The sequence below is a fragment of the Psammomys obesus genome, unplaced genomic scaffold (genome assembly GCF_907164565.1).
Source record: "Psammomys obesus unplaced genomic scaffold, mPsaObe1.curated_primary_1811, whole genome shotgun sequence".
In the NCBI taxonomy this organism is placed as follows: Eukaryota; Metazoa; Chordata; class Mammalia; order Rodentia; family Muridae; genus Psammomys; species Psammomys obesus.
Window position 1 is genome coordinate 9468886 of NW_026585689.1, and position 17886 is coordinate 9486771.

The 17886-nt window shown below is 36.5% G+C and overlaps 1 protein-coding gene across 1 annotated transcript in view; it reads right to left on the reverse strand.

Moving 5' to 3' along the window:
- Positions 1–729: 729 nt before the first annotated feature.
- Zpld1 (zona pellucida like domain containing 1) overlaps positions 730–17886 on the reverse strand; it is a 46913-nt gene continuing 29756 nt past the window's right edge. The window contains exons 5-10 of the mRNA XM_055594758.1: positions 15623–15720; positions 14154–14234; positions 8932–9103; positions 7614–7722; positions 1304–1333; positions 730–905 (exon numbers count right to left, since the gene is read on the reverse strand). Coding sequence (XP_055450733.1) covers positions 730–905; positions 1304–1333; positions 7614–7722; positions 8932–9103; positions 14154–14234; positions 15623–15720 — 666 coding nt within the window. The remainder of the gene's footprint in view (positions 906–1303; positions 1334–7613; positions 7723–8931; positions 9104–14153; positions 14235–15622; positions 15721–17886) is intronic.

Below are 17886 nucleotides of genomic sequence, written 5' to 3' on the forward strand. Positions count from 1 at the left end.
TGTGCAGTGCAGATGATCTCACAGGAACCAGGACGAAGGCCTCACAGCCACTTGTATATAAAGGAATAATTTGCAAGGGACTATATATAATATATAAATGCTATATACATTTTGGGAATTAACAACTACTTTTACTATTTGTTATGCAAATAGATTTCCCAAGAGCATTTGTAGTTCGGCTTGATGTTTTCTTTTTAAATGAATGTCATCAGGATTGAAAATCAACCCAAGACGCATTAGGTCAGTAGAAATAGTAGTTAAATTTCAAGTGGCCCATTTAATGTAACCTTAAGCTAGAATTACGGGGGTTGGGGGGAAAGCTTTCATTTTCGGACCAGACACACTAATTTAATAGCATTCTATTGGGCTTTACTTCTTAGAGGGAAAGGCCACAAATTCTTTTTTCTCCATGCTTACATTTACATCTTCTATCAACTATCAACAGAAATTACAAATAAAGTGAAAAATGACTGACCTTTTACGATCTGGGTCCTGAATATTTTTATTTATTGTCAATGTGCCATTGAAAATAGGATTGGCCACTTACGTAGGTGGCAGTAGCAATATCACCAAAATTCTTTCACTATCTTAATGCTCACGAGCTACAACATGAAATCCATCTAACCTAAAAATGTCAAATGTGGCTGCCATTCAACTCAGATGGAATGCTGACCACAGTCACATGGAGTAGTCAACAAAGCCTTCCTCCTGAAGCAGAACCAGTTATTGCTACTCAAAGACAGGGTTTCTTACACCATTCAATACCAAGCTGGTGGATCCCTTTCTGTGTAGAAGGGCCATGGAGCACAAGAGGAGCGAGAAACACGTGACTCCCAGAATGACGATGCCCGATATAAGAGAGCTGGTGACGGCATTCATCTGAAAGGGAGGCCCACTCAATGAACCTGTAAGAATCATACACACTGTTAGAAAGTCTTCAGGATGTAATTATCTCTCTCTGCCTTCCCACTTTGTTCCTTCAGAATTTCCCTGATGACTATCTCACAATAACACCCTGGAGCATGCTATAATGTATTAACTATAATTCAGCCAAAGAACCAAAGTATTGTATATATCAGAAGTTTGGCATCCCAAACACAGGCAAAACAAACCAAATTAAAAGCTAAAGATTCTATAAAAATTGACCAACACATCACATACAGGTTTTAAATTCCTCTGTGAACTGTTTTTTAAAACTTAGAAAATTTGGCAAACTAGAGTTCATTTCATTAGTAGATTACAGTTTCATAAAAGATCACCAAAACATTTGGAAACATAGGACTTTTGTTTGCTAATATCTTACCAAGCTGTGAATTATTGGTTGGCGTCTCATCTGGGGAGAGATAACAGGAAAATAGAAGTGAAAATGTATTGCCAAACATTTGCTTTTGTGTGTTCTAACTCCATCAGTTTTAAACTCCATCCCTATTTAGTTCCCTCACCAACCCCTCACCAGAGCTCCATGGAGAATTCATGAAGAAAAGCTTGTAACCCTTTCTGTTTTCCCATTTTCTACTTCCCATAGACCAGATCTCATCCTCAAGTCTACAAATATGCTCACAAAATATACTTTACTGTAGTCTTTCCTGCCAGATTTGTTTTATCATTTTCTCTCTGCCAGGTTAGTGAGGTCAGTAATTGTTAACAGCTATTACATATTTTTATGGACCTATAACCTACCATTTATTATTCTGTTGCAGAGAAATATTCATTTTTTAGTGTCACTCTATTTTAAGTGTTGCCAATTTGTCTAACATAATCTGCATAAACATCATTCTGAGATACAAAAGATAAATTCACACTCAGTAACTAAACAAAAAGCCAACTGGACTCCTCAGCTTGAGTTTAAGCTCTATTTGCGACTGCTAAGTGGAAGATTGAGGCTGCTGATTTTCATGTTTCCTTGGTGGACATAACAGAGGCAATGAGCACATATACTTAGTTTTCTTATTCTCATGGCCCAATTTGCAATCATGTTAAAATTAGCCTTTAAGCCATCAACTAGAGTAGTTATGTTAACATTTACATGTGTGTCTGTGGTTGTTCTTTAAATCATAACATATGCATACTTGCTTATTTATGGATTATACACTTTTTTGTTGCAACTAACCCATTTGTAACTGTGTAACACTGTAGAGACCATAAAGTACTATTTCATGTGTTGTCATATTTAATCCTCATGATAGCCCTGTAGCTTAGATATTATTGATACTCCAGTTTTTAACAGGTGTGGAAATTTCCACCTGTCATTGAATCTATGGCAAGGTAAATATATGATAAAATCAAGAGTCCAGTTCAAAGTCTTTTGTCTAAAATAATGTAAATCAAGTATAAAAATATTTAATATCTGAAATATTATTCTACACAAACAAAATATTTTACATACTTGGCTCTGGGGAAATATTTATAAAATATCTGATTATGTTTCCTTTCAGAAATTTGAGTATTTTTATCCTGTATTATATGGCTAATATCCACTTATAAGTAAGTATATAGAATATGTTTCTTTCTGCTTCTGGGTTACCTTACTCAGGATGATCTTTCCTAGTTCTGTCCATTTGCCTGCAATTTCCTGATTTCCTTGTTTTTAATTGCTGAGCAGTAACCCATTGTCTAAATGTACTAAATGTACCATGATTTCTGTATCCATTCTTCAGTTGAGGAAATCTAAGTTGTTTTTAGATTCTGCTTTTTATAAATAAAGCTGCTATGAACATAGTTGACCAAATGTCCTTGTTGTGTGGTTTAGCATCTTTTGGGTATTTGCCCAGGAGTGGTATAGCTGTATCTTGAGGAAGCTAATTTTCTGAGAAAGCACCAGATTGATTTCCAAAGTGGTTGTACAAAGTTACAGTCCTAACAACAATGGAGGAAGGTTCCCCTTCCTCCACAATCTCTCCAGCATGTGTCATATATTCCTAAAGAAACTAAACAATAAGGAGGACCCTAGGGAATAGGCTGAAACCTCATTCAGAAGGGCAAACATGACAGACATCAGAAGTAAGAGAAGACAGGGAACAGGACAGAAGCCTTCCACAAAGGACCTCTGAAAGACTCTACCCATCAGGGTATTGAAAGATATGCTGAGGCTCATAGCCAAACTTTGGGCAGAGTGCAGGGATTCTTATGGAAGAAGGGAGAGATAGAAAGACCTGGAGGGGACAGGAGCTCCCCAAGGAGATGAGCAGAGCCAAAACACATGGGACCAGACGGGGTCTGCAGAGACCAACACTCCAGCCAACAACCATGCATGGTGAAGACATAGAGGCCCTGCTCAGATGAAACCCATAGGCTGCTCAGTCTCTAAGTGGGTTCCCTAGTAAGAGGATCAAGAGCTGTCTCTGACATGGACTCAGTGGCTGCTCTTTGATCACCTCTTCCTGGCAGTGCAGACTGCCAGACCATAGAGAAAGATGATGCAGCCAGTCCTGATGAGACCTGACAGGCTAGGGTCAGATAGAAGGGGAGGAGGACCTCCGGTAACAGTGGACTAGGGGAGGAGCATAAGTGGAGAAGAAGGGGGCTACAGTAGGGATAAAATGTGAATAAATTGTAATAAATAGTAAATTAATTAATTAATTAATTAATTAAAAAAGAAAATAGGTTCATGGGAAAAAAAAAAGAAGAAAGAAAGAAAATTGATTCATAGTGAAAAATACAGTCCTGTTACCAGGTCTTGAAATTCAGATGCCAAAGGTAATATGGCATCTACTCAAAGAACTATTTGCACTGTGCATGGACTCACTTTGGGGAAGCTTTGCAGTGTGCATAAGTACTCACTGAGAAGATGTTTTACAATGTGCACTGCATTGTAGTAGCGCAAAAAAAGAAAAACGACAGTCACAGGAACATCCTAACCTCTAACATCTCTATGTAAAGGTACTGCCTTTCTCATGGAAATAAATGGGATGAATGGACTGTGGGTGATTCATTCAAAAGACTTCCATGTCTTGTTCACAAGATAAGCTGAAACCCTCCCCCCTTTTTAATATCCTTTTTATTTATCTTAATTCCTTTAAGCTTGCATTAAATAGAAAGCTCCTTCTTATGAAGTGTCCAGAATGAAGCACAGAAGCCCTGACTAACCGCCCCCTCCCACACACACCACTATTTTCTGCATCCCGAGGATAAAGAAAAATCTATCAAAACATCTGCATTCCCATTGCTACCCTCTACTGAAAAATCAACATTCTGGATACCCCCATGAACACTTTGCTATGGACAAAATGTCCCCGTGTGTTAGGACAAAACCTTTCTTGTCAAATGAAAACACTAGTTCCAGGTTCCAGAGCAGAAAAGATGAAAGCATTATAGTGCTGTCAGATAGCTTCAATCAAATCATGCACTGTTTGGATGCGGTTTGAGATTGCATTTGAAGGACAGATTCTAGTAGAAGATTGCCTTTCTGATTGTTGTTGTTGATATCCTCTAACTTAATGTGCTCCTGTAATAAAAAGAACTGTCTAGCCCCAAAGAGGAGGTAAATGTTTTTCTGGAGGGTTAGGTCACCACCCACTTCTGCATTTCCTCCATTCCTTTTGGTCTTGATGTGTACATACATGTTAAAAGAAAGGCATGAAGCATTAAGCAATAAGCTAAGTTTGAGTATTAAAGTCAGTGAGCTCCTCAAAGAATATTCAGCTGTCTAAGGATTCATACAGGAGAGGCGACAGTGGCAGTTCCACAGCTGTGTAAGCCAGTAATGGCATACACATTGCGATGGTGTGTTTTCCTCCCGTCTAGAAAGCTGTACTAAGTGAAAAATGTAAATATCACTCACTGAGAAGATATACACAAAATAAATATTTCCCTTATCTTTAGCAAAGTTAAAAAATGTTTAATTACTTATGCTGTAAAGTGAACCCCACATTTTACACTTTTTAAAAAAGCACTAAACGTTTAAAAAAAAAAATCCCATTACATAATGTATGTTAATAGTCTGTCCCTGAACGCTACAATCCTTAAAGAGAAACTTCCTGGGTTAGTTTCTAACAGAGTGTCTGTTCTATGTAGAGACTAAATAAGTGTGCTCTTATAAATTATTAACTACGCTTAAAATTCAAGGATAGTGCTTGAACAAGAGTTTGGCTTTGGGTTATTTGTAACAACTTATGTTAGCATCACAATTAAGTGTTATTGTTTTCCAGCATTTGTAGCAGAATTATTTACTACAGGCATTGTCTGCCTTAAAAATGTTAATATTTCAAAGCTTTTAGTAAGAATACTGCAGAAACATTGAAGGTTATACATTTCAAAAAATGAGCATTTTTATAAATGAACTAACAGAAGGGGTTAAATAAGCAAAATAACCAAAGCAGATTTAATTTCATTAAAAGCAAACTAGAAGAAGATTCCTAAGTTTTTTCAACTTGGTGGATTTAATCCAAGCCAGACATCTCCAGGCAAGGAGTGGCTGTTCACTCAATAAAATTGAGCAAAATTTCCAAGGATCAGGACTTTGAAAAGGGAAAACTAAGCCTGAATTGGACTTATCTATAAAAAACCCATCACTGGACCTGGAGAGATAACTTTTAGAAGACTCAAGGAGAAACTTTAGTGAGACAAAGGAGAAAGGATAGCTCAGGTCAGGAAGCTGATTATGAAGTTTATATGGAATTTGTCTGAAGGCAGTCATGGCCTGAATTCTGTATTCTTGTGGAATTTTGAAGAGTGCATGGATCTTGTAGTATTCCAATGTTGTTATATTGAACTGTAAACAATGAGGCCATTTTACGGACCAACCTCATGCTATTTATGGAAATAAGAGCAATAATAAAACAAGGTAGAATGATCCTGGAGGACTCCCGAACAGCGTCTCAAGATGGCCCTTCCAGGCTTTGTCAGTGGAGAAAGCTAAGTTCTCTTGTGTCATTCAGGACATGCTTGACGTTGAAACAGTTTACCAACCAGAAAGGACGAACTCTGGGCATGACAGCAGTGGCACTCTGCTAGGTCTCTTGTGTTTTCAAGATATAGACTTTGGTGGCTTGGGTGATGACACATCAATTAAAGTTTAGACCTGGGTCTTTTACAAACCTCCAAAAAGTCATCTTCAAACCATTCAGACAAACCCTCAGAGAGTAGAGACTGTTTGAATATTTCACATTTAATAATCATCTGCATTATTTAAAGGTCCTCTTAGCATTTTTTTCAATAATGGTATGTCTACTCAAACACAATGAACTGAATTATTAACTCAATTTCAAGCATTTTTAAGCTAAAAGTACTTTTTACTTAATTATTTATGTATTTCAGGCAAACTTGCATTTTTTTTTTCTATTAGATGGGTGACACTGGCAAAAGGTAAAGGCAATTTAATGGAAAGACAATAACAGCCTTACAGATAATAGAAAATTGAGGAAACATTGATATAACATATAAACCAAATCAAAATTGTTCCCTTTATTTTTTGAGAACATGTGCAACTACATTGTTAAGAATCTTCAAAAGTATCCTTAAAAACTCTACATATCGAACACACACACACAAAAAAATCATACCTCTAGAGAAATAAAGTAATTAGCAGCCACGTGGCTTTTTAGAATAAAAGCTAGACCTAGAGTCAAGTGTGTCCAGCGTCAGTTTCAGTGTTATTTACCGCACATGTCTGTTTTATACAATCAATTCCGGAAGCTTCTAGAGTCATACGGAATTAAATCCATACCCTTTTTTTAAGTCAATGTGATTTTGTGCATAAGCATGTGTGAAAAAAAAAATGTTTGTGTCTATAAGAATGTAAGTGTATTGACCCTGTGTCCATCCACTCATAAAAACGTGTGAGTGCGGATGGGTTCACTGGGTAGAGAAGGAAGCAAAGAAGCAAGTGGTAACAAACCTGGGCGACTCAACAATGTTTAATAGGACAGTTAACAAAGATGTAGCGATTTCACAAGAGGAAGTAACGTTTGAGGGTGGTAGGCTAAACAAGGATTCTCAGAACACAGGGAGTGTTACTCTAGAAAGAAAAACGCTGCCTTTTTTAAAGATCCTGTCCTTTTTATTTATATGTGTGCATTTGTGCATACACACACACACACACACACACACACGTGTGTGCACAAGTGAGTGCGAATGAGGCTAGAAGCATCAGATCTCAGGGATCTGCAGTTACAGGAGATTGGGAACCACCTGTATAGGAGCTGGGAAACAAACATGGGTCCTCCTCTACAAGAGCAGCCCGTGCTCTTAGCTGCGGGGCCATCTTTTCAGCACCAAGGAAACTATCTTACAGGAGCAATTTTCACTTCTGTGTGTGCCTGCCAGGTCTCCGACAGGGCCTCCTGGTCAAGTTCAATAAGATAGATAACTGGAGAAATAGATACAGTCTTCACAGCTGTGCCACAATAGGGAGACAATAAGCAGAAAGTGCACGTTGGAGGCACTCAGGTTAAGAAACATTTGCAGTGTGTGTGTGTGTGTGTGTGTGTGTGTGTGTGTGTGTGTGCGCGCGCGCGCGCGAACACTGGGTAAATGGGAAAACGCTGAGATATTAAAATTGTTCACTAGTCTCACGGCTAACTAATGCTTTTTACAAGCATGGGGATCGCCTTAGAGGCCAAGAAGCTGGCCCTCTCCTGATATATATATATATATATATGGAGGGGCCTGCTTACCACTCCGAGTGATGATGGGGCCAGCAGAGAGGACAGCATTTCCTGAAGTCCTCTGGGGGGTCCAGGTTGTCCCACTCCCAGCATCTCTCTTTTTTCTGTTGCCACAAATCTGAGGTGTTAATGAAAACAAGTGAAATTCCACACCAAGCACAAAATTGTTTCTTCACGGCCATTTGGACAGCAGATTATTTTGGAAGACACACCACATGTTTAATTTTATTCGTTTCCTTCTGTGAGTTTATTTAATTACTTTGCATATAACTACTACAGTGCTTCTTCCCCTGGCTTGGGCCACATTTCTTATTTCCTCCCCGCTATAATTGTGCACTGCCTCATTAGTTTACGTAGCTCAACAGCTCTCCTGGAAACGAGCTGTGTTTATCAAACTTTGCCACTTTTATTTCTCTCAAGCCTTTAATAAATTCTTCCCTAAAATGTTGGTCAGCACAGACCGGGGGTAATACGTACTCTGCTTTTGCCTCCACCTCATTCAGTGAGTTAAGACAAAGGGATGAGTGAGTTAAAGAAACAGCATCATATTTAGGCATAGATTAGTTATAAATATAAACATTAAAGCTAATTTGACTTTGAAAAAAAGTACTTACATTTGTTCTTGGGTTACTATTAATGTAATTCTAGGGATATCGTCTTAATAAAACTTTAAGCGCTTTTTAATTCCTTGCTTGCTATATCAGTGTTTTAATGGTGGCTCTATCCCACTTGGTCCAGATCTTTCAGAGACTTCTTTTTATTGAAAGGATTCCTTAACCATCTGGTACTAATCTACCTTCTACAGTCATCCTAACCCTCGTGTTTCCCTTCCTCCCACACCATTACACGTGTCTGTAACTTCTGAGCATCCTTTGGTAGGGACTGTCTCTCACACTTGGTTTTGCCCTGTTGAGGTTCACCCATCCTCAAAACTACAAGCTGAATCATCTGCCCTGTCTATCCCTCCAACAGTCCCCTCTTTCTCAAAGGGTGATCACTCCCTCTTACTACAACCCCTGGACTCATCTGCCTTTGTTATCGTTTTTGCTTTGTTTTGTTTTGTTTGGGTCATTCTTTCATGATTCTAAAAGATCAGCCAATTGAATTCAAACCCATTATAGCTCCATCACTGAACCATTCCATCACCCCATCACTCCATCACTCTATCATTCCATCCCCAGGTTGGTACAAAGTAGACATTCAATAAATCCTTACTAGATGAACCACCAAGTAATAGTTCACCCTGACCTATGACTTTCCTGAGATCTGATAGTCTTTCAGCTTTAGTTAATGCAGTGACTTGAAATAAAATTGCTTATCAACTTACTGGCATGAGGAGGGGACAGTCATCTGCTCTGCAGAGCTTCGTGAGGCAGTGCAGGAAGACCGTGGACATCTTCTGATTCTTGTGTTTCACGAAACGGAAGACCTCAAATGAAAACCGGCCACGCTGGCTTCTGCCATTTTCAATAACGGTTGTCTGAGGATCTTTGTCACAGCTACATTTTGGAAATGTGAAAACAAGACACAATTGGCAGGTACATAAGGAAATCAAGTAGTTGCGACGACTGCAAACAGATCATAAAATGTAAAAAGAGCAGTTTCTGATCTCATGATAACTAACATCAAGTGTTAGGAGCGCCATACTATCCCAGGATTCAAAGGTCCTGATAATAAAAAGTAAAAACCATGAAATCACCCACCCATCACCACACCACGCTCACATGGAAACCTCACAGGAAAAAAAATATTGTACCTATTTTGTATTCTGACAGGCTATATGAAAGTATGTTCATATTCATATAAAAATACTGTTATTTTAGTCTATTATATATAGACCATGTTTTTTTTATTATATTAGTATTCATTTTACAGATCTTTTTCTGCATATGTATTTAAAAGAGCCCCACCATTATTTTTAAACAACTGTTTAGTGTTCCAATATACACATATGCTGGGATTTGTTTAGTCAATTCCTTATTCAGGTAGTATTTATTTCTTTAATTATTCATTATAATCAAAAACTTATATCCTAGAAGCAAATCATTTTAAACATGTACAAAATATTACACATATCAAGATAATCTAATATATATTACCATATTTCCTTCTACAAATGTTGTTTCATTTTTAATATATTATGTATAATATATCATATATATATATATTAGTGAATTGTTCTCCTCTTGATTGATAGTAACAAGAAAACATCCCCATATAATTATGAGGTACACTGTTATTACTACAAATTAATCTATCTTTTCATATACATTGTAAACTGTGTACTTCCTTTGCCAAAATTCAACTGTAGCCTTGGGCTTCCTCTTTCTGATTCATAAAAGATTTTCATGTTAACGAGAATGGTTCTTGATGTAGTACGTATATAGCAAGTTTCTTGTTTTGCTGTTCGGCTTTATTCCAAAGTTTTTGTTTTTTGTTTGTTTATTTGGTTAGTTGGTTGTTTTGTTTTGTTTTTTTTCAAGACAAGGTTTCTCTGTGTAGCCTTGGCTTCCCTGGACTCACTTTGTAGACCAGGTTGGCCTTGAACTCACAGAGATCTGCCTGCCTCTGCCTTCCCAAGTGCTGGGATTACAACCTTGAGACACCGCGCCCAAAGTTTTAAAAGAAAGGGAACAGGGCAAAAACCTACTCCACAGAACCTCTGAAAGAATCTACCCAGCAGAGTGTCAAAGCAGATGCTGAGCCTCATAGCCAAACCCTGGGCAGAGTGCAGGAAATCTTATCAAAGAAGGGGGAAAGAGAAAGATCCTGGAGGGGACAGGAGTTCCACAAGGATACCAACAGAGCCAAAAAAAAACCTGGGCCCAGAGAGGACCTAGACCCCCTGCTCAAATGAAGCCGATAGACAGCTCAGACTCAATGTGCATTCCTTAGTAAGGGGAGCAGCTGTTGTCTCTGATATGAACTCAGTAGCTGGCTGTTTGATCACCTCCCCCTGGGGGGTGTAGCCTTGCCAGGCCATAGAAGAAGACAATGCAGCCAATCCTGATGAGACCTGATTGGCTAGGGTTTAATAGTAGGGGAGGAGGACTGCCCTTATCAGTGGACTAGGGGAAGGGATACAAAGTGAAAAAATTGTAATAAATAATAAATAAAAAGGAAAAGGTGTTTTATATATTTTATTTTGCTACTTCCGAAGCCGCATTTTAAGCACTTAAATTAATAATACATTTGGAGTTTATTAGCATTAGAGTGTGAAGCATAGAACTGATACTTTTCTCACAATTATTCATTGTCCAGAGCTTTTCTCCTTTTTAAATCCTGTTCATCTCTCATTTGGGGCCCTGTACTCTTGAGACACTGAATTCTCCTGTTCCGATTTCTACTTCTAAACTTAGCACTCAACACTTCCTCTTCCTTTCTAGCTCAACACTGCATCCTTGGCTAATTTTAGAGCTTTTGCTACAAGATCTGGTGGACCATGTTCTCTGCATTTCCATTCTCACTCCCTACCTGACAGTTTGCATTTTCTGTGTATCAGCCAGCCATTTTTTCTTTATCTCATTAGCTTATGGCTATGGTTTTTGGGTTTTTTTTCAGTCTTTTTTTTTTCTAGTGTATTTTAATTTGTAAACGTATTGTCTTTTTAAAACCAAGTGTTAATTCTGAGTTTTAGAACTTCAAAGTAATAGAACATTTTGTTTCACAATATTACTATACTCACTATCTCTCAATATACAGATCATTGTTTGTGTATGTTTATGGTTGTGGTTGTGGATGTACATGCCCACAGAGTCCAGGGTTTGAGCTGAGATACCTTCCTCAATCACCCTCCTCCTTGTTCTTTGAGACATGTTCTCATTTTCTGATCTCAGCTAAGTTTCTTGGGAGAAAAAGTCTCCAAATTGTAGGGATTGTTGACTAGATTTTATCAGTTTCGTCTTGTTTCCACTTTAGGAAACTTTAAATTTCACCTAGTACATCTTTTCGCTAAGTCAATGTGATTTCTTTTATTTTTTGTTTGTTTAGTTTAGGAGAGTATTCTTAAATTACATTTTTAAACAATGTTGTATTATTTTGGATATTTGAAAGATATTTGTTTATAATATAATTGATATACTTCATATAATATATGCACACACCAATATGTTTTTATTCTTATTTATCATTTCTACATAAATCTCTTTTTGTCTTTATAGTTGTTTCTTTTTATTTGCATTTATTAATTTTTAATTAATTTATTGTTATTATTATTATTATAAATTACAATTTATTAACTTTGTATCCTGGCTGTAGCACCTCCCTCATTTTCTCCCAATCCCGCCCTTCCTCCCTCTTCTCCCTCTCTGCCCCTCCCCACCTTCCCTAATTTATGTTCTATTCTATTTTTATCTGGCTCTAGTCTGTGACTATATTCTAATCACAACTCTTTCCATCTTAAATTTGTCCAGTTCCCTTTTCACATCTTCATAGCCCTACCTTCTATTTTTCTGTTTTCATTTTTCTGAGTTCTAAGAATTTGATCAGTGTTACCAAAGTAGTTTTTTAATAATTTTAGAATTAGTGTTGAGATGTTCAGTTACAAAAGTTTTCTATTTTATGATATTTCTTTCTGATGAATTTATATTTTAAGTTCTTTTTTGCCATTTTCAATAACTTTTAGTGCATTTCAAAGCGTAAAAAAAAAAAAAAGTGCCCGCCTTTGGTTACAGTTGCTGTCTGAAATATCTGGATTTAGCTGAACTTGTTGCTTTCAGAGGCTCCTAAAGCAAAGTTGAATTGTAATGGCCTTCTTCATGGTTTCTTCACCTCAAGGGTTCCATGCTTCCATTTCATGGCGGTACAAGTGTTTAAATACACTGCAGTTCTATCGCTGAATTTCCTCTGCCTAGCTGAACTCTAAGACATTCAGAGACTTCGTTGACTGTTCTGGGCTACAAGTATAGAGAAGGGCATTAGCAGGTGAGTCTTACTGACAGGATCCCTTCCTTCCGTTTACAAGCTTTACCACGGTAGGGTGGTAGGGTCTCCAGGAGCCCTCTCGAGGATCACTTCTGAGGCTCCCCAGCCAGGCAGCTGTTAGACGCCAGCCCAGCTCCCAGCATCTCCAGTTCAGAGAAAACTTCTAGCCACACTTCTCTAGTTTACCATCATCAGCACCCGTCTTTTACCCTCTAAAATTTCCAATAGGAAACTTGAAATGATCCAGAAGTTGCCACCACATTTACTCCAGAAGTCCCATGATGACATATATATAATTGATTTGTGATCATTATACAAACGCTGAAAAACAAATGTCAAATCAAAATAATGCATAGTGCTTCCACTTATAAATACCCACAGTAAAATTTTTGGCTTATAGTCTTTTCTCATTATATACAAAATTATGTATGCCAGTTCTTAAGCTTTACTCTTTAATACTTAACCCTTTAATTTTCAGCAATGAAAGTGTCAAGGAAAAAATGATAAAATAAAATTGCTTATTTTTTCCATTTAATAACTCACTACATGATAGTGGCACCAGTGGGAACGCCTTGATTTACTGGTCATCTGTCATTTCATTCACTTGGTAAATTTTTTTCTGCTGTATATGCAGTTTACCCCCGTACTTTACTATTTTAATAAAACTGATAAACTAGAATACCATTAATGCTGCAAAATATACTTCTAAATCTAGAAAAGTAAAATCAAGCAATCTGAACTCTTTTAAACCTTTTCATACACACTGACATTTTTCTTTCTTTTCGTCCAAAACCTAGCTGAGGTTAACATTTCCAACAATCTAATATATTAAAAGCGGTAGTTCGGCCATACCCTCTGCACACCATTTTAACCTTGGTTAGCCAATAAAGCACATTCGTTGGTTTCTCATTATGCTTCACCCATCATGTGTCAATAACTGCAATGATCTGAGCCAAGCGCATTTTACAAGCTTGATTAGAAGACATTGCTTAACTCTCAAGTCTGTTCTGCTGTCAGATAAAAATGCTGAAAGGGAGCTGGAATGATTGAGTGGTTTTATGATCAATGTCCCCTTTTCCTAGACATAGATTGCATTCACTCTATCACTGTCTATTGGGGAACAAAGTTAAAGTTATTGGCGCTGGTTAAAAAAAAAGAGTAGCATGCTATATTGTACATTCATATTAAATACTGATAAATGAACAAAAGTGCTTTGGGATCTAGATTTTCCAACCATTACTTTAATTTTACTGTCTTTTTGACGTATGATAAGATAGTAGAGCTCCCAATGCACAATATCGTCCTGCTTCCTCTCCTTTATTGAGAATGATACCCTTACTGTGCAGTATATATAAGACAGTGAAGTATCCCATAGCTCCTAAACATGAATAAAACATTGTTGGTGGATGTAACTTAGTTACAGTTCTCATTCTGCAATAGACTTGTCAACATTTTGTGTTGCAAACTGTTTTTAATTTTTTTTGTACTGCAGTCTAAAAGTTCAAATTGTAAGTTTAAAGTACAGCAAAATGTACAGCAGTGATGTATAATTTATCTGACCTATGTATTACATTTTAATTGTCTATACCTGGGTCTCTGGTTTCCGTGTGGGGCTTAGACACCTACCTAAGGAAGAGATCATACCGAGTGTCATCATTGGGGTTCCCAGATGGGGTTGTGTAGCAATAATCCATTAATACATTCCATCTGCAGGGAGAAGCAAACAGGATCTGGTGTCAAGGTCCTTCCTGGAGTGTTGTAATTAATCCAAAGACATTGAGTACTAGCCAAGGTCTTACACGGGAATCATGTTCTCAATACCTCCTATTTGCACAAGTTTCTTGTTTGTTAAGATTTCTCTAAAATCTATATATTTAAAAATTCTGCAGCAATTGTCAAGTGGAATGAAGACCAATGCCACAAATAGTAGAAGATAAGGCAGGCAAAAGGTCAAAACCTGAAGGAAAAAAACTGCCAAGTAAGCTGCACCTCTACCCAGGTTGTTTCAATATGAACCATACTCTGTTTACAGAAGTTATTGTAAACCCATAAAAAGAGAGTAATAATGAACAGAGAAAATGTGTTTGCTGTATGCATTGACTCAGTAACAGTAGGAGTGGGATTTCCTGGTGGCACTTTATTAGAAGAAGCCATAAGGTGGGTGCATAACTTTCTTCCATTGGGTCATATTGGAATAAGATTTATAAATTTCATCATTCTGGTTCTTCACATTATGAAAAACTAGAAGAAAAAAAAAAAGAAACTACCAGAGGAAATAAATGTCAATAGTATGAAAAGAAATTCCTGTAGTTGGTAAAAATGACTTTAAATAGCTGCATGCTGCATAATCCATAGTTAGCGGAACAGGGAGAACATGAAGAGAGAAGAGACACCCCATTTCTATGGTATACCAATCTCCCATGGAGTCCCAAAACTAAAATACAGTACATGGCCCCCAAATAAACCACCCTATATCACATAGTTTTAACAGAGCTGGATTCGATCTTTAGTGGTCTAGTTCTCTCATAAGATTTTTTTTGCTTTGTTTATGTTTTAAACAATATCATGATATGATCCCTTTAAGTTTTGAGAGGGTTTTTCTTTTTGAGGTGGGCTTTCTTTCTAGAAAGTTTAAGTGAATTTTGCAGATGTTGCTTCTTTATTTGCAGAGTTCTTTCTAGAAACTGTTTTATAGAATTTCCATACAAGATTCTTTCAATGACAGTTATTTTTATGAATTTTAAATACACACACACAGAGCCAATACACAAATCACAAGTGTATAAAATGACATCAGGCTAGTCATCTTTCTGATGAAGATATATAGAACATTCTGGCATTCCAAAAGATCTCTGAACGGTCTCTTTCAGTCACTGCCCCTGTTTGTTTATGGGAAGTCTAGTTGTTTAGCAACTAATGACATAAAGTGAGCAGCACCACCTTCGACCTTATAATTTGTTGTTTATTTTTATTAGCATGACTTAACGGTGTGCCAATGACCACATATTTCAAGTAAAACTTCAAAATGAATAAGCTAATATTAGACTGAGGAGAGTTAAGCATTTGAGCTAATTCAGCTAACAGTGCACAATTACCTGCCATCCAGATTCGTAGCTTGCACAGCTGCAAACACTTTGGTTTTCAAGGGTAATCCTATACTTGGGATAATTAACTGCTCTCTGTAGGTTGAATCCTAATGATGAAATAATAAATAATCCACATGTTATTATCTTCTATGAATAGAAACTTTACTACTTAAAACTGTTAAAGAAACAAAGAGCAATTAAATCAACATCTATTTATATAACTGACTCCAAGGGGATTTATTTTGCCCTCATTTTGGCAGAATGTGTCCTAACCCATGTGAAAGCAACCAGTTGATTTTGGTGCATAAATTAATCCTTGTTTGAATTATTTTATCGCACATGTTGGTTAATGTTTAGTACATGTAATTTATATTTGATAGTTACTGGTAAGTATTTGTTTAGTGTTTAACTACCAATATTGAGTTGATTTAAGTTAGGATTCCATTTATTTATATTAGCCTCTAATTTCAGTTTTCTTTAATTAATTGAAACCTTTTAATTAATTGACCACCGGACACTCCAACAAGTGTCAGGTGGTCACTTTGGTAATCTTTCATTTACTTGGAATCACTTATCTGATTGACAAAAATTTCCAAAATTTAATTTAAAGCCAGAGGGGAGGGGGAAGACATAGATAGACACAGACAGAAAAAAAAAATATATATATATATAATAAAAATAAAAACATAGTCTCTGAGTTGTCAAAATATCTGCCACAGAAGTCTTGTTCAAAATTTACTTTTCCTTAAAATTTTTAGAGCAATTCTAAATAACTTATTTTTATCATCCCACACACAGTAATAAAGTATCAAACTAGAAATTGCAAGTTGATAATAAACAGAAACAATTAAAAATATAAAACGCCAAGGGAAAAAAATTCATGGAAATATAAGTAGTCAAATTATCTAACCATCAACAATATTTTCCAAAACTTAATAACTAATGAGCTTTCTGCTTTATAACAGAATAATTTTTGCCATTCTCTGTGAGATTTGAGTCACCAAAGAATACGGAGCAGATCATGTTTGTTTGGCTAGATGAAAGCAGCACTTTGGAATTTTTAATAATAAATTTTGGGCGCCTGACAGCTGAGAGAATTGTATCCATGAGAGAACACTCCATTTTTGAGACAGACAGAGTACATGAGAGACTGCATTTAGGGAAATGTTAGCCCCTGCACTTCTAAATATTGTCTACGTCTATGTGGTAAGTAGTGATGGCTTCTATATGCATGGCAGAGAGCTAGTATTTTTATTCAGAATGTTTCTGGATTTCTCTCCCAATTTCTGCAATTTCAGTTCATTGCCTATCTTGCTCCTGCATCTTAGGTTTGCAATAATATTGTCCCAAAGAATGCTGGCTTTCTTCAAAAAAAAAAAAAAAGAAAGAAAAGAAAAGCTCATAAAACGTCTGCAAATGATATGCGACCCCTTTGTGGTTGGGTCATGAGTCATCAGATTTTTCATGACTGTTTGCACGGCCCTGTTTATTCAGCCACTCAGCACACACTAATAGTTAGGAACAATGCAAACATAAAAGGTGTCTTCGCTTTCTCTTTCTACAAAGGAGAAAACAGTTGCTTTTGTGTTACACAAAGAGAAGGCCACAATTCTAACTGAAATAACTCTCATGCATAGAAATTTTATTATCAATAAAAGTTATTTTTCACAAATATAACTTTTTCAAGAACCTACACTGTGTTCTATTATACATAAACACGAACGAAGGAAGAGGGCTATGTCCAGACAGTGTGCAGCTGTTTCTGTCCTTATATCAAATCAGAAAAAAAAGAGTTCAGCAGTTGGCATGTAAAATAACTTACAAGCATGCCTGGGGACTTATAAACAAAAACTCTTCTAAGGGAAAATACGGTTCTTTATGGCTATAAAATGACATTAAAATTTAAATGCTACAATACAATTACATTTGGGTGACTAAATATTAATATCCCAAATAAATAATAAATGTGGCTTGGAATCAATTAATGAAAGCATTCCAACGTTTTCTTTTCTAATATAAATTTCTAATCTTTAATATCTTGATCTATAGCAAAATAATATGACATTAAGACTAGTTTAGAGCAATGATATTTATATGTGAGTGCAGTGAATGATACATGTCCGATGATTTTGAAGACTCACAGAACATATAAGAAGAAGGTGAATTAAACATAAATGATCACTCTTACCTAACAGTAATGTCTCCATACTAGTCCTTTTTTTAAAAAGTAATAAACCATACTAGTAAAAGACACAGAAGTAGAGGAAATGTTT